General features: G+C 31.3%; 1 protein-coding gene across 4 annotated transcripts in view; it reads left to right on the top strand.

The window, feature by feature from the left end:
• The window catches only part of LOC127698216 (unconventional myosin-XVI-like), a 132,198-nt gene that overhangs the window by 88,377 nt on the left and 16,518 nt on the right, over positions 1–27,303 (top strand). For all 4 annotated transcript variants that reach the window (XM_052201570.1, XM_052201568.1, XM_052201569.1 and 1 more), the window contains exon 35: positions 21,126–21,185. In XM_052201570.1, the coding sequence (XP_052057530.1) occupies positions 21,126–21,185 (60 nt within the window). The remainder of the gene's footprint in view (positions 1–21,125; positions 21,186–27,303) is intronic.

Here is a 27,303-nt window from a genome sequence, read left to right as displayed (position 1 = left end):
ACCATGGCAGAGAGGGTAAAAAAGGCAAATCCTTTTTGCATATACCTCGGCGGCGTTAAAAAATGAACGATATTCATTTGATAACAGTAAATTGGTGAAAAATACACTGGCTATCAACCAATCAAAACCCAGGATTCTTACATAAGGTGTAATTATGGTCCATATCTAATGTTAGAGTACTACATTTTGTATGTTAAACCATATTTCTGTACAAAGGGAGATAACTGATTTTTAAAGTGTTTGTTATTTTGTATAAACTAATTTTGTGAATGCTATATATATAAAAAAAAATTATGAAGTGAAATCCTTTAATTAGATAATAATGTATTTTTATTAAGGTATTTATTTCATTACATTACAATGTGTATAGATAAAAGTTGTTGACATTTTATAGATAAGTTACAAATCTAAATTAGTTTGTGACAAATGAAAGAAAAAATATTTGGAACTATTTATTATATTTGATTATAATTTGAAAATAGATATACATTGTATTACATCATACCTAATCTTAGTGAACTATTAATCATATCTAATGTAAAGAGTGTTTTCCACACTTTTTTTCATCGTGCTTGAAGATATTGATTGATAATTGGTATATAGTTTTATCATGACAAGTTACAGATCAAGTTCAAATTTTTGTTTCGGTCTGATAATTTTGTGCAGAGTTATGGTCCTTCGACTTGAAAAATTCACTCATATAATCCGTTTTCCACACTGTTTTTAGTCATGCTTGAAGATATTGACTGATATTTTCTTTTTGTTTACACCATGACAAGTTATAGAACAAGTTAGCATTTTGTTCTTTTTAAAGAGTTATGCCACTTGGAAATATTAAATTTATGGAAAATGGTCTCGTTAGCGCTCTCATGGGTACAATTCTTGCCAGATTTTTATAAAACTTATACTATAGGTTAATATCGGCAATATCTCGGACATGTTCTATAATGGTGGACGATTGACTTTTTTAAAAAGAGTTATGCCCCTTGGAAATATAAAATATGTGCAACGTGGAGGACATTGGAACTCTGTTCTTTTATGATATTTACTTTAGATCTTGCCCCAAGCTGATAGACAAGTTATCTTTGTGCTTATTAATTTTATAAAACTGGAATGTTTTAAAGATAACTGAAAAGCAATCAATATACTGGACAATGATCTGTCAAATTAAGTAGCAAGACCATTATTTAAAAATTCAAACAAAATTTAAAGTTAAAGACTGCAATACACAGTTATATCGAATCTATTAAAATTGAAAAAAGGTCTGGTTAACCGGTTAGTGTTTTTGGTATTCAATATTTGGTCCTTCCGACAGTTAACCGTTGACAACACTAGTTTTAACGCAACCTTCAGCAAAAATGGCTACATCATGGCATCCATTTTTTATTGGTGGAGGAAGTCAGAGTGTTGGGAGAGTACCAACGACCTTTGGCAGGAAACCTGGCAATCATAGTCAATTAAGATTGGAGTTGAACTCACCTTCCACATGTGGGGTTTAAACTCACAACCTCAGTGTTGACAGGCTAGTGATAAACTTCTTAAAAACTGAAGGATAATATAATAGAAAAGAGAGAATATATGGGTATCCATCCATGACACAAAATCCGTATATGCACAGCAAAAACACTAAAAGCAAAGGAACAGTGCTTTTTATAGCTGTTTTATTATTTCATGTATATTAGATCCTCAGTTGTGGTCCATTCAATTTGAAACTTTTACATAGTTTGCATATGTCGTAAGGTAGTGATGGATAAGCTGACCATCTTAGACCTCATGTGTTTTGTATAGGATTAACTTAGAGAGCAAATTTTATAAGGAAATAATGTACATACATGTAGTTTATCTGCATGATCTTTTGTTTAGTTACAGAGTTTTAATTCCCCCTTTGCGGCTGAAGGGGGATTAAGTACGCAAGTCCAAAAATATAGTTTCCATTATTTAACTTTAGTTTGCCTCAACTAAATATTATGAAACTTATATACAATGCTTATTACCACAAACCACAGATCAAGTTCGAATTTGGGTGGCGTCACTTCTACTGATCTGGTGTTATGCTCTTTTATATATGGAAAAATTGATGAATTTTTCGTTCTATTCTCTAACTTTAGTTTGCTTCAACCAAATGTAATGAAACTTATACACAATGCTTATTACTACAAAACTCAGATCAAGTTTGAATTTGGGTGGTGTCACTTTTACCGTTCTTGAGTAATGTCCCTTTATAATGTTATATGCAAGCGGGGCATCATCTGTGTCCCATGGACACATTCTCCATTTATTTTCATTTTATATTATGGTAAAAATTTTACTTTCAAATACTGAAATACTTTCGATTATATTCAAGTATTTTAGAATTTTATGTTTAAAGGGAGATAACAAAAAAGATATAGTTTCATAATACAATAGACCATTTTACCATACTCAGAGCTACTTTATAATACATTGGACCATTTTATATTAATACTTTGGACTATTTTATATACATGGGACCATTTTATAATACAGTAATTTTATACCACATTGGACTATTTTATGATGCTTCATACTATTTTATAATACATTCATCTATTTTATAAAACGTTATACTCTTAATTTACCTATTTGGTTTTTTTTATAAAAAAAAAACATTAAAATTGTATAAACCCTGTTATAAATTTGTATTTTCTGAAAGTATTTGATAAGGATGACTCTGCCCTATTTTATATCAGAATTTTATCATATAATTTCCTTTTCACCAATATTTCTTGACAAAACCTGTTGCTTAAAAACAAACTTAGTGACATATACTTTTTATACGCCCGTTTACGGGACGTATTATGGTATACCTCTGTCCGTCCGTCCGTCTGTCCGTCCGTCTGTCTGTCCGTCTGTCTGTCGTCAACATGTCGGACATTAACTCAAAAATGCTTTAACCAATTTGTATAAAACTTTGGTAAATTGTTTATATATATTGACATGAGCTCCCTTTCGTTTTTTATAAAAAGATTTTACGTTTCCGAGTTGTGGGGTTTTATTCATTAAAAAAAGGGGGATTTTCCAGTTTTCGGACAATAAGTCAAGAATGCTTTCACCAACTTGCAAGAAATTGTGGTGAATTGTTTATATGTATTGACATGAGCTCCCTTTTGATTTTTATAAATTTTAGATTTTACGTTTCCGAGTTACAGGGTTTTATTCATAAAAAAGGGGGGATTTTCCAGTTTTTGGACAAAAACTCAAAAATGCTTTCAGCAATTCTTATGAAACTTTGGTGAATTGTTTGTATGTATTGTTGTAAGCTCCCTTTAGAATTTTATAAATTTTACATTTTACATTTCTGAGTTATGGGGTTTTATTCATTAAAAAAAGGGCCGATTTTCCAGTTTTCGGACAATAACTCAAAAATGCTGTCACCAATTCTCATGAAACTTTGGTGAATTGTTTATATCGATTGATGTAAGCTCCCTTTTTATTTTCATAAATTTCTAATATGACATTGGGAATTAATTGAACTTTATTTGTTTATAGTCCGACAACAGATTTACTAAGTATTGCACAACAGCAAGAAATCTTTAATTGAATATAAATTCAATTTATATAACCAATTTCAAGTTCTTTGACTACATTTATTCAGAAACCTATAATATGTCAAATATTTAATTACATTCCAAATTCAGACCTGAATCAAGCTTGAATATTGTGTCCATTTTTGCCCCAACTGTTCAGGGTTGGACCTCTGCGGGCGTATCTAGCTGCGCTCAGCGAAGCAGTTTATTGGAAAATAGATTGATACATATAAACTATACAGTGTGATATGTTTTGAAACTTGGACAGAAGCTTTCTTATAATCATATAAAAGACAGTATCCAGAATAAAGTTTGGAAAATATGTTTTTTTTCTTCCATTTATCCATTTTTTTTACTGATAAAAGGACTTAGTTTATTTTGCAGTTAACATTTAGTTGCAGTCTGGGGTTAAAGTCTTTTAGACATCAAATAACTTTGTCAAACCTTCATAGAATTTAATGAAACTTTGTTACAAGCTTTTTTTATGATTAAGATATAATATCTAAATCCGAATTTTACATATTTTTGTATTTTTATGTATTTTACTGATAAGTTGACTTATTTTGGTCAATTTAGGCTGTCACACATAATTACAAATAAAAATGTACTGTGGTTTCATTTATTTTCGTGGGTGCTAATTTTCATAGATTGAGGAAAACTTGCAAATTTTGTGGTTTTTTTATTTTGTGGTTTTCCAAAAGTCTACATATATTCATACAACAAATTTGTAATTCGTTTTTATATGACCGCAAAAAAAATTTTGTGGTCGTATAATGGTATGACGTTGGCGTCGTCGTCGTCGTCGTCCGAAGACACATTAGTTTTCGCACTCTAACTTTAGTTTAAGTGAATGGATCTCAATGAAATTTTACCATAAGGTTCAATACCACAAAAGGAAGGTGGGGATTGATTTTGGGGGTTATGGTACCCACAGTTAAGGAATTAGCGGCCAAAAAGGGGCCAAAAATAAGCATTTTTGTAACTTCCAGACAAAACTTGTGTGTAAGTGTATGGATCTCTCTGACATTGTACCACAAGGTTCCATATCACAAAGGGAATGCTGGGATTGATTTTGGGGGTAATTGCCTCCAAATTGTAGGAAATATGGGCCAAAAAGGGGCAAAAAACAAGCATTTTTCTAGTTTCATGACAATAACTTATGTGTAAGTGTATGGATCTTTATGAAATTGTACTACAAGGTTCCATATCACAAAGGGAAAGCTGGAATTGAGTTTGGGGGTAATTGCCCAAAAAGTTTAGGAATAAGGGGCCAAAAAGGGACCAAAAATAAGCATTTTTCTAGTTTCCAGACAATGACATGTTCAAATGTATGGATCTCTCTGAAATTGTACTGCAAGGTACCATACCACAAAGGGAAAGCTGGGATTAATTCCCTTAAAATTTTAGTAATTAGGGGCCATAAAAGGGCAAAAAAACAAGCATTTATTTTAGTTTCAGGACAATAACTTGTGTGTTAGTGTATGGATCTTTATGAAATTGTACTGCAAGGTTCCATATCACAAAGGGAAAGCTGGGTTTGAGTTTGGGGGTAATTGCCCTAAACGTTTAGAAATTTGGGGCCAAAAAGGGGCCAAAAAACAAGCATTTTTCTAGTTTCAGGACAATAACTTGTGTGTAAGTGTATGGATCTCTCTGAAATTGTACTGCAAGGTACCATACCACAAAGGGAAAGCTGGGATTGAGTTTGGGGGTGATGAATCATAAGGGGGTTTAAAAAAATTGGGGGGGATTTTTTTTTCATTTTTTTTCTTTAAAATTTTCCATTTTAAATTGGTTATTTCTGATTTATATATAAAAGCAAATAATAATGATATGGTTTGAATAGGTAAATTAAAAAATTTTAAGTTCTTAGACCACTTTCATTCTGCGTGAGAAACCTATGCTGTGTCAAATATTTAATTACAATCCAAATTCAGTGCTGTATCAAGCTTGAATGTTGTGTCCATACTTGCCCCAACTGTTCAGGGTTCGACATCTGCGGTCGTATCAAGCTGCACCCCAGCGGAGCATTTTATTCCCTTTACCTACGAAATCCTTCCAACAAATAATAATGAATCCACAGTATACAGAAGCTACAGGAAAGAGAAATATTTGACCTTTTGCTCATTTCTATGCAATAACTGTGTCCCTAGGCCTAATGCTTAATACAATTCAATTTTTAATTTTTAGTTTCCACTGCTAAATGAATGCAGTGCTCACTAGCACTTTGATTTTAGATTACCTCCCTTCCATCAGAACACATGTCTAGGTTTGAATCTGTGAAATATCTTTTGCACATTTTTGAAAAGATTATTGTTTTCAGTGCTAATGTTCATTGATGTATACCGAGCTCTTTTATTCATTATCAAAATCTTAATAGGATCCATTGATGAAAACAAATTTATATGAAAACTGTATAAATTCATTTAATTGGACTTCAATTTTTTTTTACAGTGTTTGCAAGATACATAAGCATTACATTTAAGTGTATGTTAATTTAAAGAAACTTTCATATGAGATCAAAAGGAACTGAAAAAAAACCCAATTGTTTACCAAAACTCAGAAATGGTGTTTAATATAATTAGTTGAAACATTTAAAATGATAAAGTTCTAACAACACTAATGATTTCTAATTTATAGATAAGCTTATCTGGCTGAGAGGGTATACACTGGGTGAACTTTTCTCTTAATTTCTTAAAAAATATTTTGCTAAAAAACACTTGGCCAGTTAGAACAAAGCATGATCACAACCATCATTAGGGTATTTCCAGTTAGAACAAAGCATGATCACAACCATCATTAGGGTATTTAGCTTCAAACTTATACTTGATGCTGCCTAAAAACGAGTATGACCAACATGACAAAAAACTAATGATAAAAGACCAATGTAATCATTGTGTTACAGTAATGCAATCTTGTGAGAAGCAAATGTATACTATATGGATGTACTGTTCTCTGAACTTTACCAATATATTCTGTTAAATTTTTAAATAAGTTTACAGATCAACAGTCAAAAGGAAGACATGTCACCCTACCTAAACATATTCATTACATGTTGAGTATTCTAATAAAACATAAACAAAAAGTTCTATAACTTTGAAGCACAAGTTTTCAATGGATATTTCAAAGATCTTTTTGAAAAAGAAACATTAAGATATACTCAGGTCAGCTCATATCATCATTAGGTCAAATATTGTGGTGGTATTGTTGATAAGCTTAGATCATCTCAAATCAAGATTTTGTAACATGATTTCACATCATATACCAGCCATTATATGAGACGACCTACAGAACAGGATGAGATAGGCGTACATTAGTAAAATATGTTCAGCTTAGCCTACTTTTCATGGATCATTGATCTTGGGTTATTTCAACTAATGATTACTCATTTATGCAGCTATGTTATATTCCAGATCAGATCATGAATTTTCAAAGGCATATTTATCTGATGTTTCTGTATTTTGGCATAAATCAGTTAAATTAATCCTCTAAGTTAACCTTTTCAGCCTCTTGTTGAAACATTACAAATTGATATCTTTTATTGAAATAAAATGTGTGAAAGTAGTAGCTAAAAGGTAAAAAAAAATATTGTATAATCACTGAAAAATATAAAACTCTTTGTTTTGATGGCAGAAAGGTCATCTACAGATAAAGGATTGAAATTTGACTCCTGTGTTATATAACATTTTCTACAATGGCAGACCCAGTAGGAACCAGTATAATCTTTATTCCAAACAGATTCTAACAACTATTATGTTTAAATAGCTTAGATAAAGTTAGATAAAAAGGAGTGGAAGCTATTATCCTGTGCTGTACATCACTCCCTCCATATGATGTATGTTATACATGTAACAACTTAATTAATGAAGAAAGAGGTTCATAAGGGTACACAAATTCGGGGAAATCTATTTTTTTTTTTTTGGCAGTAAATTTGATTAAGTTTTACACCCGGTGCATGTAAGATTAGTCAATCATATGAAGGAAAAATTATTTTGATACAGATGTTTTCAGATTTATTGATAATTGATAAATGTGGTTGCCCCCATGGCATGCCTCACTCTCACTTGCAATTTGGGATTGCAGCAACAGACAAGATCAGTGTCTTGCGATTCTAGATTTTTCCACTTCCTCCAGACTTATTTGGAAACCTCCACATTTTTCAATTGTTTTTTTTTATGAATTTAACTGAATTATAATCATTCTTGGTGTGAATACATAAGAAATACTTTTTGGAATTGTAAGAGAATCACAAATCAGGTAAGTAGATAAGTTAATCAGTATCTATTCTATGTTAATTTCCAGGTGTAGATATCATGGTTGCTATGTGCATGTCTTGAGTTTCACTGCTGTTGTTGATGCTTTTTTGTTGTTTACTTGTGATTATTAACGCCACAACATGTTATGAAAGCCAAGAATTTGATTTGAATGTTTTTCTTAATGGGTGACCTTGAAACATCCTCTTATTCAATAATTGAATAAGTTGATAGGTGAACCTCATGTTTAGGGAAACAAAATGTTGGAATTGATATGGCCAGATGATAAAGTGCTGTGGTCATGGACCTTGTCCAACAGGTGTTGAATAAATATTTCTAACATATAGATAGAAAATTTCAATATTCCCAATTTTGGTGTTTTAAATATTTATGTATGTTTTTACTCCCTTTTTGGGCTAGACCTTGGATTGCATGAATATGATAAACTTTATCACATCCCCCATTTAAACAAAATTTCCCCTATTATAAATCGTTTAACAACCCATCTTTGAATTAATTAAGTTGAATAAAAGTTTATTTTTTTGGTAGATATATTGCAAAATCAATATCTATGTAATATCTACTTTCATTAGCTTTTTTTGTATTAAATACCATGATGTTTCCATGGTTATCTTGGATTATCATTTTGGATTATTGGATCAGGTAAATCACAGGTATATGATATCAAGCACCAAATTCACAAGCAAACAACTATAATTTGGATTAAAACTCAGGTGAGAAATATCTAAATTTTATTTGAATTTCACGAGATATTTTTTAGAGAGATTTCTAATTTTGAATATATTGATGAATTCATAATTGTTTTGAAAAAGTTCTTTGGTACTTGCCACACCCTTATATCAAACCTGTTTCATAGGCATTTCTGATCTGATTTCTTTTCTACTGTTGTAACTTAATGTAGAGAACAGGAGTATGGCAAATAGCCAGAGAAAATATTTTGAGTATTGCAAAAACCTGTTTCTTTCCATCATTATCAACCTCAATTATTCATTTTTAAATGTATTGAAAGAAAACAGCAGGAATTCAGGATTTGATTTATTAAAAATTCAAAAAAGTTTGTTTGGATATGAAATAGCAATACTCTTAGTTCAGAATTTCACCAAAGAATTCAATAAAAACACAGATTTACATCTATCACTTCATAAAAAGTAGAAATAAATAAACTTTGTTGATTGGTTGACAGTTTTGTAACATCCATGTTCAGAAATTGGACACATGAAATAGTGAAAATGTTCAACGTCCACCTTAAAACTATGGTGTATAATGGTACATGATGATAAGGTTATTAACCTCTCAACTGGCTATTTATATATACCCCTTTTTGTCATCTTATAACATTTTTACAGTTCAGAACTATTCCGCTAATGCAAGATAATTTTCAGGTTTCATAGTTCCAGTTATCCAGTCAGAAGTTTAAATAAAGATTAGAATAAAAAGTGTAATCATGCAAGATTTGATTATGTTTTTTTCTTGAACCTATCCTGGGTCAGAATTAGGACAGTCGTTTGACAATATTTCAAAGGAAGATTATTTGAACAAATTTACCCCAAATTATGTAGTATGCATGGACACCTTTCAGTCTAAGTACATTTGTAAGTGGTTTTATAATGATATTATGCTGTAAGATGTTTCTCTTATGATCTCCTTAATCTTATTTGATGATATTTAGAATTATGTTTCTATAGAAATGTCTGGTCAATATTTACATCAGAGAAAGCCTAGTATGTAAATAAAATATGGTGTAGTGTAAACAAGCTTCCTACTGGCATGACTGGATGTTTTCTTTCTTTTCTTCTCTCCTTGTGATGAAGTACACACTGTTGAGGTTCAGAATGGGGAAATCATTTTGTTTATTATTAAGACTATGTATGGTCCCAAGTATCATTGGGAAGAAATATGCCCTATAAATAAAGAAAAGGGATTGGTCATTGAATAGTTTAGTTTTGATTCAAAAACAAATTGTAGATATCTGAGATGGTTACTTTGCACCCACTGGCATCCTTGTTTAAAAAAGTTAGGGATTTTTGTTTCTTACCATCTCAGTGAATTAGATTTTTATCTGTGGAACATGGCTCATTAATTGGTGCTAATATAGATAATGCTGGTTAAACAGTGCATGGTTTTGTATTAATTTAGACCACTATCTGGTTAGAGGTTTATTGACATGGGATGACTGTCTGATTACTGCAACACCTGTCCAATGCTTGATATACAAAGTATTCACATGTGCAGCATGTATGCAGGAGATATACAAGCTAGGTCATTTTTATACGCCCGTCAATTTTTGATGGGACGTATTATGGTATACAAATGTCCGGTGTCCGTCCGTCCGTCTGTCTGTCTGTCCGGCGTAAACTTGTCGCACCGTAACTTGAGAATGACTTATCCAAATTTCATGAAACTTAACATAGTTGTTTCTTATGATGGTCAAACGATCTGTATACTTTTTGGTGAAAATGAGATTAAAACTTTTTGAGTTACGGGACTTAGTAACTAAAACAGGTGTGTGTTTTTTTTCACATGTCGCGCCGTATCTCAAAAACAATTTATGATTATTGCTTAAAACTTTACACACTTCTTAGTTATATTAATCTTAAGATCTGTATACTTTTTGGTGATGATTCAAAATTTTATTTTTGAGTTATTGAGTATTTTGTAAAAAAAGGGGGAGGGGTTTTTCACATGTCGCGCCGTATCTCAAAAACGATTTATGATTATTGTTTAAAATTTTACACACTTCTTAGTTATATTAATCTAAAGACCTGTATACTTTTTGGTTTTGATTCAAAATTTTATTTTTGAGATATTAATTTTTTTTTTTTTAAAAGGGGGGTTTTCACATGTCGCGCTGTATCTCAAAAACGATTTATGATTATTGCTTAAAATTTTACACACTTCTTAGTTATATTAATCTAAAGATCTGTATACTTTTTGGTTTTGATTCAAAATTTTATTTTAGAGATATTGAGTTTTTTGTAAAAAAAAAAGGGGGTTTTCGCATGTCACGCCGTATGTCAGAAACTATTTATGCTTATTGCATAAAAATTCACACACAAGACGACGGGCGTATCATGCGCTCATGGCGCAGCTGTTTATTATTATATAAAAAACATTTTGACAAGATTTCTTCAGATACCAAATTTTATCTCAGAAAACAAGTGAATATCTTGTCAACTAGTTATATTTTAGTTGAGGAAATAGTTCTTATATACATGTAGAATTTAACTTGAGACATTTATTATCAATTAGATGATCTTGAAAAATAATACATGAGTTACATGTCTGTGAGACAGCAACACAACAACCCAAATAATCAAAACACACTTAGAGGTCAACAGAAATCTTTAAAGATAGACAAGTGTCTATACAATATGTCAAGCTCTAAATAGTTCGGAGTCTAAAAATACATGTAAATTAAATAATAAGCATCAAAGATCTTATATCATCTCAAAATTCTCAAAATAGCAAACATGAGAAAACCTCTTATGAGGTTAGATAAGTACAAATATTTTTTTTAGATGTTTACAGTTTATCTGGCATGTAATCATACAAAGATAATCTTTGGAATGTGATGTTGATAAGATTTTTATTGTTAAAAGATACCAGATCACAAATTATTTACTGTTAATAATGGCTTTATTAATAAATATTATCTTGATTCATACTTATCTGTCTTGAGAATTAATAGACAAAAAATCAGCAAGGTGCTTCTTAGTTAATTTGTCGCTTTTGATTACTTTTACATGATGTCTTTTTATTACTTGTAATATTCAGAATTAAATGCATTTATTTTTTAGTAGGAATCTTCTGTAACATTTGATGAATATAAGATTTATTAGTGTGATTATAGATGTATATATATATATATATATTCACTACTATAAAAAGTGCAAATTCAAACATCCATGTCATCACTTGGCTATTGTTTGTAAATTTTTTTTATATTTTTCATCTTCTTCTTTTAAATCCAATTTCATCCAAACTTTTTACATGAATGATACATGTACATATGTTGGGCTCTGAAATGCAATGGAACTCCGAACCACGATGGTCATGCTGGTGTGTTATAGTTTGACGCTGAAGTGTGTTTTTTATCAGACTTAAGTGCGATGGTGGCATTGTGACACTTTTTTGTTGTGGCTACGCCAAAGTGCAATGGACTACATAAAGATGTTTTCAATGCTTTTCATGTCATGTAGAAGTCAATTTTTTTGTTAGAAGCAGTTTTTCTGGTTTTTGTCTAGCCTTGACGGAGTCAAAAAGCGAGACATAGGTATGCTGTTTCCAGCATCGGCGGTGGCATCAACAATATATTAGTTTGTGATTAGGTCTAGTTCATGGTGAACCACTAGTGGTAGGTCAATGATATTTGGTATGAAGTTGTATTAGCATTGGCACATCTCATTACCATGGAGATTATTTGGCCCCGCCCTCTCAATCAAGGTCTATTGACTTTGAAACTTTGCTTAGTTTACATGTACATGTATCAGTTTGTGATTAGGTCAGTTTATGGGGAACCACTAGTGGTAGGTCAATGATATTTGGTATGCAGTTGTATAAGCATTGGCATATCTCATTTCCATGGAGATTATTTGGCCCCGCCCCCTTATTCATGGTCTATTGACTTTGAAACTTTTGCTTAGTTTTCATGTATTAGTTTGTGATTAGGTCAGTTTAAGGAGAACCGTTAGTGGTAGGTCAATGATAATTGGTATGCAGTTGTATAAGCATTAACACATCTCATTTCCATGTAGAATATTTGGTCCTTACCCCTCAGTCATGGTCTATTGACTTTGAAACTTTTGCTTAGTTTACATGTGTTAGTTTGTGATTAGGTCAGTTTAAGATGAACCACTAATGTTAAGTCAATGATATTCGGTATGTAAATGTTTTGGCATTTGCAAGTTTCATTTCCATGGAGATTATATAACCCCACCCCCTAATTATGGTTCATTGACTTTGAAACTTTTACATAGTTTACAAGTTAATTTTTGTGTTTAGATTTGTTTAAAGGGAATGACTTATGAAAAGTCAATGGTATTTGGTTTGCAGTTGTATTAGCATTGGCACATCTCATTTCCATGGAGATTGTTTAGCCCTGTACCTTCAGTCATGGTTCATTGACTTTGAATATTTACATAACTTACATGTTAAAGTATTGCTATTTTAATTTCAACATTTGCATTATCAAAATAACAAATAGGCGAGACATATCTCTGTGTTAACAGTTTATTAAGTTAATAAGGGCTTATAAGCTTTTAATACAAAGGGAAACAGGGAGTGATTGGTGGAGAGGGGAAAGTTAACCTTCTGTTGCAGATTTTTTTCTAAAAATCTATAGAAGGTTCTTTTAAATTTTAAATACATATGGTCCGAGTACACAGTTATCGTTCTTTGATTTTCGTTGTCCACAAATGTAGTCCCTAGTGTGGACAGTGTGTTACTTGCCATTTTTTTTTATACCCCTTCCAAATTTATTTCTCCATGTTTTATGACTCAAATAGCAAGTAGGGGGGTGAAATGACACTGTAAAAAAATTTGGGTCATGAATTTTAAAGTAAAGTAGTGATTTGGTCCAGCTGAAAAATGTTAAAAATTTGCACTTCGGAAGCTGTCAAAAGATTTGAAGACCCCCTTAACATAAAATTGTCCATATTTTGAGTTAGAGCCGATGAAGTTTTCTATAATTTTGATATAATTTGTCCCAAAAGTAGTACAACACACTGTAAAAATATTATTGAGAAAGCGCAGGTGGGATTTTTTTAATTTTCATTTATTGTCTAAAAGAAATGCACTACGAAATAACTGTGTACTCGGACCTAAGAGGTGAAATCAGGAAATATAGAATCTGTACTTTGGCAACTTCCTTGAATGATTTGATGGTGTCAATTTGTCAAATAGCATAAAACTAAAGGATTTAAACTTTTATTTGATAGAATTTCTGCAAAAATGACCAATTTGGGCATATTATGGTCAAAATAAGCATTTCATAGCTTTTTCAATTTTGATGCATAAGTGGCATTCTGACTTTCTATCTGACAGGTTTTTATGTGTCAATATTTGTGTTTCTATGCTTCAATCCAGTTGTATTACTCATTTGTGAACTCTGAATCTACAGAAAAGAAGATTATCTCAGACAATATGTACAAAATGTGTTGTATATATGACCCTCGTCTAACGCCCTGTTTGGATCAAGTTAAATGTGAGGAGCTTGGAACATAAAAGTTGAAGTCCATAATAAAGACCTCACTAAATTTGTATAAAAAGCACTTAACAATGTCTTTTGTACCTGTTTCATGTCACATAATATCTTTCTTTTCTTCTGTAGGATAGCAAGTGGTTCAAATATAAGCTTGTTGCGACTAAAATTGCATGCATGTTTTTCACTAAAAAGTGAAAAATCTTTGTATCAGACCATACTGTCAGCAAAAAAAGTTGAATGCAAGAGTCTTTTTGTGCTCAGATTTATTGTATCATGTCACCTGAGTATAGAAATGATAGAAAAGACACACATTTTTATTTCCTATAGCTTCAATATGCATTTTTAAATGTAAATATGTGCTACGGCCTAAATTGACCCTAAATTATTTTCAGTCTTACTTGGCCTAAGACCCTTTTAAACTAATATGATATGTTATTTGTGAGTTTTCTTTCCATTTAAAGTACATTAAATATATATGTAAGGATTATTTATAACCAAAAAGCTTTACAAATTTAAAATTGCTGGAAAATATTACATCTTCATGTAAGGCCCCCCTTCATTGGAAAACCTCCATTTTTAGGCACAGGCTCATATAAATTTGACTTTTTAATAATTATGATAAGTCTGATAAATCAAATGAGTACTCAATTGCTTTTAATACATAATATTTTATATATTAAGGCATTTCAAAAGTATTTTTTTGCAATATTTAAATTTTTTAAGCCCCAAATGTTGATAGTTGAAATTTTTCAATTTTAACGTCTACATTTAACACGCAAAGTTGAATATAGAATTAGTCATATTGTCTATGATATATATCCTATTGCCATGAAACTTTGTAGGCAGTCTTATAATTTATTAAGCTTTGGTCATACCAAGTTTCATTAAGATTGGTCAACTTTTTCTACCCTATTAGGTCCGAGTACACAGTTATCGTTCTTTGATTTTCGTTGTCCACAAATGTAGTCCCTAGTGTGGACAGTGTGTTACTTGCCATTTTTTTTTATACCCCTTCCAAATTTATTTCTCCATGTTTTATGACTCAAATAGCAAGTAGGGGGGTGAAATGACACTGTAAAAAAATTTGGGTCATGAATTTTAAAGTAAAGTAGTGATTTGGTCCAGCTGAAAAATGTTAAAAATTTGCACTTCGGAAGCTGTCAAAAGATTTGAAGACCCCCTTAACATAAAATTGTCCATATTTTGAGTTAGAGCCGATGAAGTTTTCTATAATTTTGATATAATTTGTCCCAAAAGTAGTACAACACACTGTAAAAATATTATTGAGAAAGCGCAGGTGGGATTTTTTTAATTTTCATTTATTGTCTAAAAGAAATGCACTACGAAATAACTGTGTACTCGGACCATATGGGTCTGCAGACAAACTCTCTGTATTATAATATTATGATAAAAGAGGAATTCATAAGAGGGACCAAGTAAATATAAAATGTTAACTCAGAATTATATTCATATGCAGAAAATCAAAGAAGACGATCTCTCATTTAGTATGCAAATGTAACTAAGGACATACATAGACAACAACAAATGCAAATTTATATACTAAAAGAGAGGTGAAAGATACCAAAGGGACATTCAAACTCAGAAGTCGAAAATAAACTTGACAATGCCATGGCTAAAAAAAAAAAAAAGACCCAAACAGACAAACAAAAGTACACAAAACACAACATAGAAAACTAAAGACTGAGCAACACAACCACCAGACTGAGCAACACGAACACCACCAAACCACCAAAAATGGGGGATGATCTCAGGTGCTTCGAAAGGGTAAGCAGATCCTGCTCTACATGTGACACCTGTCGTGTTACTCCTATAAAATAAGTTGATAAGTGATATCAAGTGATTAGACATCACATAATAGCAGATTGGTAATTGACTCTGAACTTACCCTAAGACATCACCAAATAACTGTTGTTAAGAAATCTACTTCTCATAATAATTGAGCATCTGTAGACTTTTAACTAGCCATCAAGCATGATATAGACTATCGCACTTCAACGTGACCATTGCACTTCAGTGTGACCATCACACTTCAGCATCCCCATTACACATCCGAGTCCTACATATTATGTAAGGTCTTCTACAAGCAATCTTCATGGGTTTGGATTAGGTGGAAAACATGTCATCTAGAGGCAATCGTTGGTTCTGATTGGCCTGTTTTCAAAATTCATCTCTTCTGAAACTATGAGGTGAAATACTTTGATACATGGGGGGGGGGGGGGCCTGATGAAATGAAGACCTTCACACAGATTCTCATTTAATGTGTATCAGGTAGTCCACTAGATGATATTGAGGCACATACATGTAGTTTCCATTGAAATTGAAACCGTATAGAAAATCATCTTCTCATCTGAAACTATTTGGCCAATTTTTAATCAGACTTGGTAGAAACTTTAGGGGATTTATGAAAACAAAGCCATCTGAAGCTTATTTGTCAGAAGTTATCCTGTTTATAAACAAATTATGATGAAAATTCATTCAACACATGATGTATACATACCATAGTTCAAGTTGTGGGAGGACTTCCTGACAGAAGTGATGTATTGTCATCAGGAAGTTCCTGTAACTGAAGAAGTGATGGAATGCAACTCCACAAAAAGCTAATTAGAAATTTCAATTACACTTTTTATCAATTATAACTGCATGTACTAATATTTATCATGACTGATACTAAATGGTAACTGACTTATGAAGGATTTATCTGGAGACATTTTTCTGAAAAGTACCACATATTCACAATTTTACCACTACTGATAAAGTCTTTTTATTCCTGTAGGAAACAGTAGGACTTTTGAGAAACTTGTTAGAAAGGTTGTTAGAAAAGGAAATCAGACATGTGTACTTTATCAAAGACTCTGATAATAATACTTGAAGTTGGTTTGAGCATGGAAAGGAAATAGAAATTTTAATATGATATACTTCCATGGTCTTAGCTTTTCAAGTTTTTTCTTCTATTTGATTAATTTCTTTCATGTTCAACTTTCAAGTGTATTCTCTAAGGTCTTAGTATTGTAGGTAAAAGGACACATTTGTTTCAACCAAGGTTATTGGATATGGCAAAAAAAAAAAATTGGTCACAATGAACTACATGAAGCTTTTAAATATAAAATATTGATAGTTTAAGAAATAAGACACAAGCAAGATGTTAGGCTGGGAACTATATTAGGCACCAAAGATTTACAGTCTAAGACTAGCAGAGAATGATAAATTTCATGACATTGGAGGAATGCTGTCTGTTTCACAAAGAAACACTTTTCTTGCTGCTCCTTGACAAGAAAGATTTATAATTTCTAATAATATGAACAGGATGAAGTTACAGATTAAAAGATGCTTCATTGTTTACATGTTTGTCCTTTTGTTTTTAAGGATAGTTGTCTCATTGTCATTCATACCACATTATTTTTATATTATAAGGTGTATTTTTAGTCCTATGGCCATTAGTTGTATCACAGTTCCATTCCACACATTATAACCTGGTGACTTAGAAGAACAATGTGTTCCTATTTTTTTAGCATCTGACTTCGTCTGACTTCGACAGAAGAATTTGTACAGAGGAAGTAATAACACTATAATTGTCAGTCTGATTTTGTCTTCAAGAGTAATTACACACTTCTAACACACTACCTGTCTTATTGTTTTATTCTCATCTATAAATACCAACTTTTCTTTATGCCTAATTCTTGTATATTTACAAGTTGCCTTTACACTCTTAATGTGGAAAGTACTATGACCTAACATGACTCTCTTGTACTATTATTTATCTCCAGTAGGGAACAATTAAGCCACAGTGTTATGTTGTTTTAAGCAGATGCCAGTAGATAACAATAACTAGTTACTGTAGTTATGTCATACATTATAAGATTGTTCATATCATATATCCATGCACAACATTGTGATAAAACAGATATAAGGATATACTTTTTGCTTTCTTTTTGTTAAGGTTTTTTATTTTAGTATATGATTGATATTAAAACATTTTGATGATAATATTTGAGGTAATCTTTTTTCAGACCATTTATTACTACATTTACTACAGTAGTACTATATAAGTATTGTAGGACTCTAATGATCTGAGATATGTTTATCACAATGTATCCTGAGTTTAATCAGACTGCTTGTAGTGAAGAAATGGCAAAATAATGCACTTGTGAAAAACAGGCAGTGCAATATCATATATAAACTCCTTTGATCTCTATAACTGTGCCACTTTTACTATGAAGCTTCATAAATGTAGCATACAACTTTTTGGCAAAGGTGAAAATTTAGAGTTGTTGGACATTTTTTCAACATTCATATTCCTCCAATTTGGTCCGAGTACACAGTTATCGTCCTTTGATTTTCGTTGTCCACAAATGTAGTCCCTAGTGTGGACAGTGTGTTACTTGCCATTTTTTTTTATACCCCTTCCAAATTTATTTCTCCATGTTTTATGACTCAAATAGCAAGTAGGGGGTGAAATGACACTGTAAACAAAATTGGGTCATGAATTTTAAAGTAAAGTAGTGATTTGGTCCAGCTGAAAAATGTTAAAAATTAGCACTTCGGAAGCTGTCAAAAGATTTGAAGACCCCCTTAACATAAAATTGTCCATATTTTGAGTTTGAGCCGATGAAGTTTTCTATAATTTTGATATAATTTGTCCCAAAAGTAGTACAACACACTGTAAAAATATTATTGAGAAAGCGCAGGTGGGATTTTTTTAATTTTCATTTATTGTCTAAAAGAAATGCACTACGAAATAACTGTGTACTCGGACCTAAGAGGTGAAATCAGGAAATATAGAATCTGTACTATGGCAACTTCCCTGAATGATTTGATGGTGTCAATTTGTCAAATATCATAAAACTAAAGGATTTAAACTTTTATTTGATAGAATTTCTGCAAAAATGACCAATTTGGGCATATTATGGTCAAAATAAGCATTTTATAGCTTTTTCAATTTTGATGCATTCTGACTTTCTATCTGACAGGTTTTTATGTGTCAATATTTTTGTTTCTATGCTTCAATCCAGTTGTATTACTCATTTGTGAACTCTGAATCTACAGAAAAGAAGATTATCTCAGACAATATGTACAAAATGTGTTGTATATATGACCCTCGTCTAACGCCCTGTTTGGATCAAGTTAAATATGAGGAGCTTGGAACATAAAAGTTGAAGTCCATAATAAAGACCTCACTAAATTTGTATAAAAAGCACTTAACAATGTCTTTTGTACCTGTTTCATGTCACATAATATCTTTCTTTTCTTCTGTAGGATAGCAAGTGGTTCAAATATAAGCTTGTTGTGACTAAAATTGCATGCATGTTTTTCACTAAAAAGTGAAAAATCTTTGTATCAGACCATACTGTCAGCAAAAAAAGTTGAATGCAAGAGTCTTTTTGTGCTCAGACTTATTGTATCATGTCACTTGAGTATAGAAATGATAGAAAAGACACAAATTTTTATTTCCTATAGCTTCAATATGCATTTTAAATGTAAATATGTGCTACGGCCTAAATTGACCCTAAATTATTTTCAGTCTTACTTGGCCTAAGACCCTTTTAAACTAATATGATATGTTATTTGTGAGTTTTCTTTCCATTTAAAGTACATTAAATACATATGTAAGGATTATTTATAACCAAAAAGCTTTACAAATTTAAAATTGCTGGAAAATATTACATCTTCATGTAAGGCCCCCCTTCATTTGAAAACCTCCATTTTTAGGCACATGCTCATATAAATTTGACTTTTTAATAATTATGATAAGTCTGATAAATCAAATGAGTACTCAATTGTTTTTAATACATAATATTTTATATATTAAGGCATTTCAAAAGTTTTTTTTTGCAATATTTAAATTTTTTAATCAAATGTTGATAGTTGAAATTTTTCAATTTTAACATCTAAATTTAACACGCAAAGTTGAATATAGAATTAGTCATATTGTCTATAATATATATCCTATTGCCATGAAACTTTGTAGGCAGTCTTATAATTTATTAAGCTTTGGTCATACCAAGTTTCATTAAGATTGGTCAATCTTTTTCTACCCTATTAGGTCTGAGTACATAGTTATCGTCCTTTGATGTAGTCCCTAGTGTGGACAGTGTGTTACTTGCCATTTTTTTTATACCCCTTCCAAATTTATTTCTCCATGTTTTATGACTCAAATAGCAAGTAGGGGGGTGAAATGACACTGTAAAAATATTTGGGTCATGAATTTTAAAGTAAAGTAGTGATTTGGTCCAGCTGAAAAATGTTAAAAATTAGCACTTCGGAAGCTGTCAAAAGATTTGAAGACCCCCTTAACATAAAATTGTCCATATTTTGAGTTAGAGCCGATGAAGTTTTCTATAATTTTGATATAATTTGTCCCAAAAGTAGTACAACACACTGTAAAAATATTATTGAGAAAGCGCAGGTGGGATTTTTTTAATTTTCATTTATTGTCTAAAAGAAATGCACTACGAAATAACTGTGTACTCGGACCATTTCTTACAGTTGAAGCTTATACTGAATTTATGTACTACTGCCTTATTAAGTATTACAAAGAATTTATTTTGACTGTTCCATCAGCTGTATTTTTACTGCTAAAAATCCAAAGTTGAGTCTCAATGAGATAAAACATGGGGATATTATTATATGAGAACTAGTGGGTAAATAAAACATACTGTTAAAGACTGTACAGTGACCTATAGTTGTTTACATCTTTGTCCTTTACTCAGTCTCATTGTCTCCTTATCATATCTTATGTATCTCCAAAAAGAAGTAATGTTTGTGACTCAGCTACATTTATAAAGTTCTACCCATATAGTCTTGTTACTGTTAATCAGATTTCTTGCATGATCAATTTTGTTTGGATCCTGTCTGTATCAGGGCTTAAAAAAATATTTGAGCGAGTCAGACAGTTTTTCTTATTCTGATTTTAAACTGGTAAGACTTAGTCAAACAAAAGAATTTGCTGCTTCTCCATGTGGTAAATAGCTTGCAGGCACCTGTCTGGCAATTTCTGAATTCATGGTTGTAATCTTGATTGATTTTAAATTGAAAGAATCTTTTAAAAGAAAAGACCTTAATAATTGTTTTCTTGTATATTTACAGGAGGTGGTGCACCAAGTCTTTCAAAAATGGCTGATATTGAAATTGACCTGAATAACATAGGTAAGTCATGAGAAAATACACTTGAGATATCAAAGACATGTTCAAAAAGCAATGTCATGGTATTAAGAGTCACAAACAAGATAACATTTCAACAAGTTAGTACAAGATGTAGGAACAGTATGTACTAGTTTTTATAATGAATGATTAAAGAAATGCAAGGTGGAATGTTGATATCAATTTTTTTTACAGAATATTAATTTGGTAACACACATATTTACAAAATGAAATAATGGGAAACAACTTTTGTGTTTATAATTGGTAGAAAGAAACCTTTAATTTAACCATCTTAGGAGGACAGACATTTTTAAGCACAATAAATTTCTAAAGGAATTATGACTCAATAATGAGTCTTACTCTGAATGCAAAAACTCTTGTTTGGGTTTTTTGGCTCTTTCAGAGTTGACAATGTTTCACCGTCACTGAAATAATTAACTTATACAGAAATTGAGCCAAAGAAGTATGTAGGTTTTCAGGAATATTGAAACTTCTATCAAAAATATTATTATCACAAATAGCAATAAACCTGTTTCCTTCAATAATTGTTCCTCTTCCAATTTTTCATCATCTATTACCTACGTAATAATTAAGTTAATGGCTTAACACTAATAATAAATAATATCAAAATATGTTGTTGTTTTGGATTGATAGGGTTTTCAATAAATTGTATCCAAACTTTTGTAGAGAGTTTCTTAATAGTTTCTAATGATTTCCTTATTTTTGATATATTGCAAGTTAACATGTATTCAGAATCTGTTGATGAAAAATAGCTGCCAAGAATAAGATATGTAAATAATATTGTATCATCTATAGAGGTTAATTAACTCTGTAATGTTAAAGGTAGTAGAAACTACTAGAAAGTTAAGAAGCTGGAGAAATTCCAGGTTGTCTTTGTCTATATTTACTTGTAAATGCTTAGATGTAGATCTGATAGGAACAACATGGAGAAATTCTATGCTGATACAGAGATCATTGATAAACCATTGTTTATAAAATTGGGTATAAAAGCATATTTAACAGATAGTTTATGATTGTTAAAAAATAAGTAAATGGTATTTTGTTGATATGTATAAATACAGGAAATATTAACATAATAAAAATCAAATTAAAGTTTAAATTAGCAATTTCACCCTTATCAAAACTTTTAACTTTCAAAAGAACTCATTAAAGGCAATGAAATGTGAATATTTAAGCAAGCGTTTTTTTTTTATACATTTTTGTATCTCATTTTCCATAAAAGGTGTGATAGGTGAGACATAGGTATGAATTTTCTGGCAACAGCAGCCGTAAAATTTGCAGATGACCTCAATATTTTATCCCTACTTTCACTAAGGATCATGTCTGGTATATTATCATATGGCTTGACATTAGTTTGAAGCTGGTCAAAGTTTTATTTCCAGGAAAGTAATTCAATAATATTTGATATGTAGATTTGTTTGAACTTGGAAGGCGTGCATGTCCATCTTAAAATTCTATAGAAAACTAAGGTTCTAACTCCCTCGGGAAAAACTGACCTAAGATGAATTTGGCTATTCATTTTTGGTCCTTTTTGGTCATATAGCTCCTAATGTTGCTACATATTTTTCCATCCCTGGCTTTCAAATGTTTAGGTTTAAGCATTCCTTAACCCTGTGATGAGGGTCAATCAAAAGTACTTTGATTGCACAAAATTTATAAACAGAAAAAATTATTTACAGTTTTACACATGTGATATGTTCTTGATCTAATTTTTAGTAGTAATTTAAGTTGTTGTACATAAAAGGTTGAAAAAATAAACTGTGTACAGATATGTGAATAAATTATGCATGCATAAAAATGTGCAACTGACAGATTTCATTTGACCAGTGGTCAGTGAATTTACCTGTTTCAGAGATCATTTTTCTTTTTATGAAATGTTGAGACTGAGTATGAGTTTCTTTACAAGTAACTTCATCTAAAAAATTCCATGCATATTGATTTAAAAATAGAGTTAAAACAGTTTTCTTACAGGATGAGTTTGTCTATGTTAAACTGTAAAATTAGAATTCCTTCTTAAAATTCTTACTTCTACAAACATCTGGTATATTTAGAAAATAATATGTAGAGGCTTACTCATACATCAATTAACTTGACTCATCCCAATTTAGAATCAACTTCTCAATTTATCAACATGTTTCATGGTTTAGTAATTTTATAGTATTATAGGTTTAAAATAACATTGTTTGCATAGTTAAAGTTGGTAAATGGAATTCCAAGGTAAAAAGGGGGGAAGAAGATACAAAAGGGGCAATAAAAAAATGAAAGTTTAAGAAAAGCAAACATTGCCATGCATCAATAAAACAACCTAAATACAAAGCATTTCACAGAAAAATGAAGATTGAGCAACAACATATTTGGTATATGGGATCCTTGCAATGTCAACATGTCTGTCAGACAGGGTTCACCTGACCTCTACCTCATTTCATGGATCAGTGATTAAGGTTAAAGTTACCTGATTAGATCTGTTTTTATACGACCGCAAAAAAATTTTGTGGTCGTATATTGGTATGACGTTGGCGTCGTCGTCGTCGTCGTCCGGCGTCGTTGTCCGAATACATATTGGTTTTCGCACTCTAACTTTAGTTTAAGTGAATGGATCTTTTTGAAATTTGACCATAAGGTTAAATACCACAAAAGGAAGGTTGGGATTGATTTTGGGGGTTATGGTACCAACAGTTAAGGAATTAGGGGCCAAAAAGGGGCCAAAAATGAGCATTTTCTAGTTTCCAGACAATAACTGTGGAACGGTGTATGGATCTCTCTGAAATTATACTACAAGTTTCCATACCACAAAGGGATGGTTAGGATTTGCTTTGGGGGGTTATGGCTCAAACCGTTTAGGAATTAGGGGCAAAAAAGGGGGAAAAACAAGGTTGTCCTGGTTAATGGACAAATACTTTAGTACAAAACATAATTTAAAGCAGTGTAAGGGAGATAAATCAAATACATCATTGAAATTATCTCCCTTACACTGCTTTTAAATTATGAATAAAGTAATGGTTAATGAACAATAAAGATAATCTAAAACAGTGTAAGGGAGGTAATCCAAATACAATATTTTGGTTACTTCCCTTACACTGCTTTTAAATTATGTTTAAAGAAATGCATATTTATAAAGGAAGACCAGTAAAAATATCTGCAAATGTTTTCATCTTTCTTTTTACAAAAAAATCCATATGAAAGATTTGACACTATATTTTTATTAATTCTATTATAAAATAGATTAAGTTAGCACTATGGTAAATTTAAATGGGTAATTATGGTTGCCAACTCCATTGGAAATTTGAATTGAGATTATGACCATATCTTGAGGGAAAGAATTTTTTTTGGGGAAAAAGGGGGGGGGGGGATAAAAAGAAATTGTGGGGGGCCAATTTTTTCTCATTTCAGATTTCAGAAATTAAAAAGAATTATTCTTCAAATATTATTTTTTTTTCAAATTTCAAATATTGAAAAATTTCAAGAAGTAATCTTTAATTGCACAGTATGGCGCATTAGATTTGTAAAATCTTTGATCACATTTATTTATTTGTTATGCCGAATCTAACAGTGTATTTAGATTTTTAATTTTGGGTCCAGTTTTCAAATTGGTCTACATTAATGTCCAAAGGGTCCAAAATTAAACTTTGTTTGATTTTAGCAAAAATTGAATATATGAGGTTCTTTGATATGCTGAATCTAAACATGTATTTAGATTTTTGATTTTTGGCCCAGTTTTCAAGTTGGTCCAAATTGGGATCCAAAATTAAACTTTGTTTGATTTCAACAAAAATTGAATATATGGGGTTCTTTGATATGCTGAATCTAACCATGTATTTAGATTTTTTATTTGTGGACCCCGTTATCTAATTGGTTCATATTGAGGTCAAAAGGGTCCAAAATTAAACTTTGTTTGATTTCATCTAAAATTGAATTATTGGGGTTCTTTGATATTCCAAATCTAACCGTGTATTTAGGTTTTTAATTTTGGGTCCTGTTTTTTAAATTGGTCTACATTGAGGTCCAAAGGGTCCAAAATTAAACTTAGTTTGATTTTGACAAAAATTGAATTCTTGGGGTTCTTTGATTTGCTGAATCTAAACATGTGTTTAGATTTTTGATTATGGGCCCAGTTTTCAAGTTGGTCCAAGATAGGGTCCAGTATTTAAACTTTGTTTGATTTCAACAAAAATTGAATATATGGGGTTCTTTGATATGCTGAATCTAAACATGTATTTAGATTTTTGATTATGGGCCCAGTTTTCAAGTTGGTCCAAATTGGGGTCCAAAATTAAACTTTGTTTGATTTCAACAAAAATTGAATATATGAGGTTCTTTGATATGCTGAATCTAACCATGTATTTAGATTTTTTATTTGTAGGCCCCGCTATCAAATTGGTTCATATTGAGGTCAAAAGGGTCCAAAATTAAACTTTGTTTGATTTCATCGAAAATTGAATTATTGGGGTTCTTTGATATGCCAAATCTAACCGTGTTTTTAGATTTTTAATTTGGGTCCCGTTTTTTAAATTGGTCTTCATTGAGGTCCAAAGGGTCCAAAATTAAACTTAGTTTGATTTTAACAAAAATTGAATTCTTGGGGTTCTTTGATATGCTGAATCTAAACATGTGTTTAGATTTTTGATTATGGGCCCAGTTTTCAAGTTGGTCCAAGTTGGGGTCCAAAATTAAACTTTTTTTGATTTCAACAAAAATTGAATATATGGGGTTCTTTGATATGCTGAATCTAACCATGAATTTAGATTTTTTATTTGTGGGCCCCGCTATCAAATTGGTTCATATTGAGGTCAAAAGGGTCCAAAATTAAAGTTTGTTTGATTTCATCAAAAATTGAATTATTGGGGTTCTTTGATATTCCAAATCTAACCGTGTATTTAGATTTTTAATTTTAAGTCCTGTTTTTTAAATTGGTCTACATTAAGGTCCAAAGGGTCCAAAATTAAACTTAGTTTGATTTTAGCAAAAATTGAATTCTTGGGGTTCTTTGATATGCTGAATCTAAACATGTGTTTAGATTTTTGATTATGGGCCCAGTTTTCAAGTTTGTCCAAGTTGGGGTCCAAAATTAAACTTTGTTTGATTTCAACAAAAATTGAATATATGGGGTTCTTTGATATGCTGAATCTAACCATGTATTTTGATTTTGGACATTGGACCATAATAGGTAAATTAAAAAAATTCAAGTTCTTAGACCACATTCTTTCTGTGTCAGAAACCTATGCTGTGTCAAATATTTAATAACAATCCAAATTCAGAGCTGTATCAAGCTTGAATGTTGTGTCCATACTTGCCCCAACTGTTCAGGGTTCGACCTCTGCGGTCGTATCAAGCTGCGCCCCAGCGAAGCATTTTATTCAGATACTGTTACTAGTAGGTCAACTATATGTGGTGTATGGAATGATTGTAAGGGGTTCATGTCAGTCTGGCAGTTTTCATCTAACCATGAACTCTTTTTCATGGTTCAATTGTCAATAATAAGTTTTTGTGTTTTGGTCTGTTTTTTAAGTACTGTTAGCATTATCTGTCAACTATATTTGGTGTATGGAATGATTGTAAGGTGTGCATGTCTATCTGGCGGGTATCATCTGACCTTGACCTCATTTTCATGGTTCATTGGTCAATATCAAGTTTTTTGGTTTTGGTCTGTTTTTCAATTACCATAAGCAATAGGTCAACTATATTTGGTGTATGGAATAATTGTAATCTGTTAGAATTATCTGTCCTTGACCTTATTGTGAATGTTAAGTTTATGTCATACTCATAGTAAAACCTTTATCTTTAGAACTTTCAACATGATATCAATGGTCAGTAAAGCAAGCTAGAAGTTTCTGCATGTGCACTCTTGTCTATTTACTTCTCACCATTGATCTGCACTGCAGCGAATCAGTATTGATAACAGTATACTGTGGATTCATTGTTATTTGTGGGATACCAATTCTTGTGGATTTCATTGGTATCGGTAAACAACGAATTTAAAGATTCATAGAAGAACACATTTTCTAAAGGCTTGTATACAGACTTTAGAAAATCCACAAAATCAAATATCCATGAAAATAAAAGTTTTCCTCAATCCACAAAAATTGATATCCACGAAAATAAATAA

Source organism: Mytilus californianus, unplaced genomic scaffold (genome assembly GCF_021869535.1).
Source record: "Mytilus californianus isolate M0D057914Y unplaced genomic scaffold, xbMytCali1.0.p SCAF_4, whole genome shotgun sequence".
NCBI lineage: Eukaryota > Metazoa > Mollusca > Bivalvia > Mytilida > Mytilidae > Mytilus > Mytilus californianus.
This window is presented reverse-complemented; position numbering and strand designations above follow the sequence as displayed.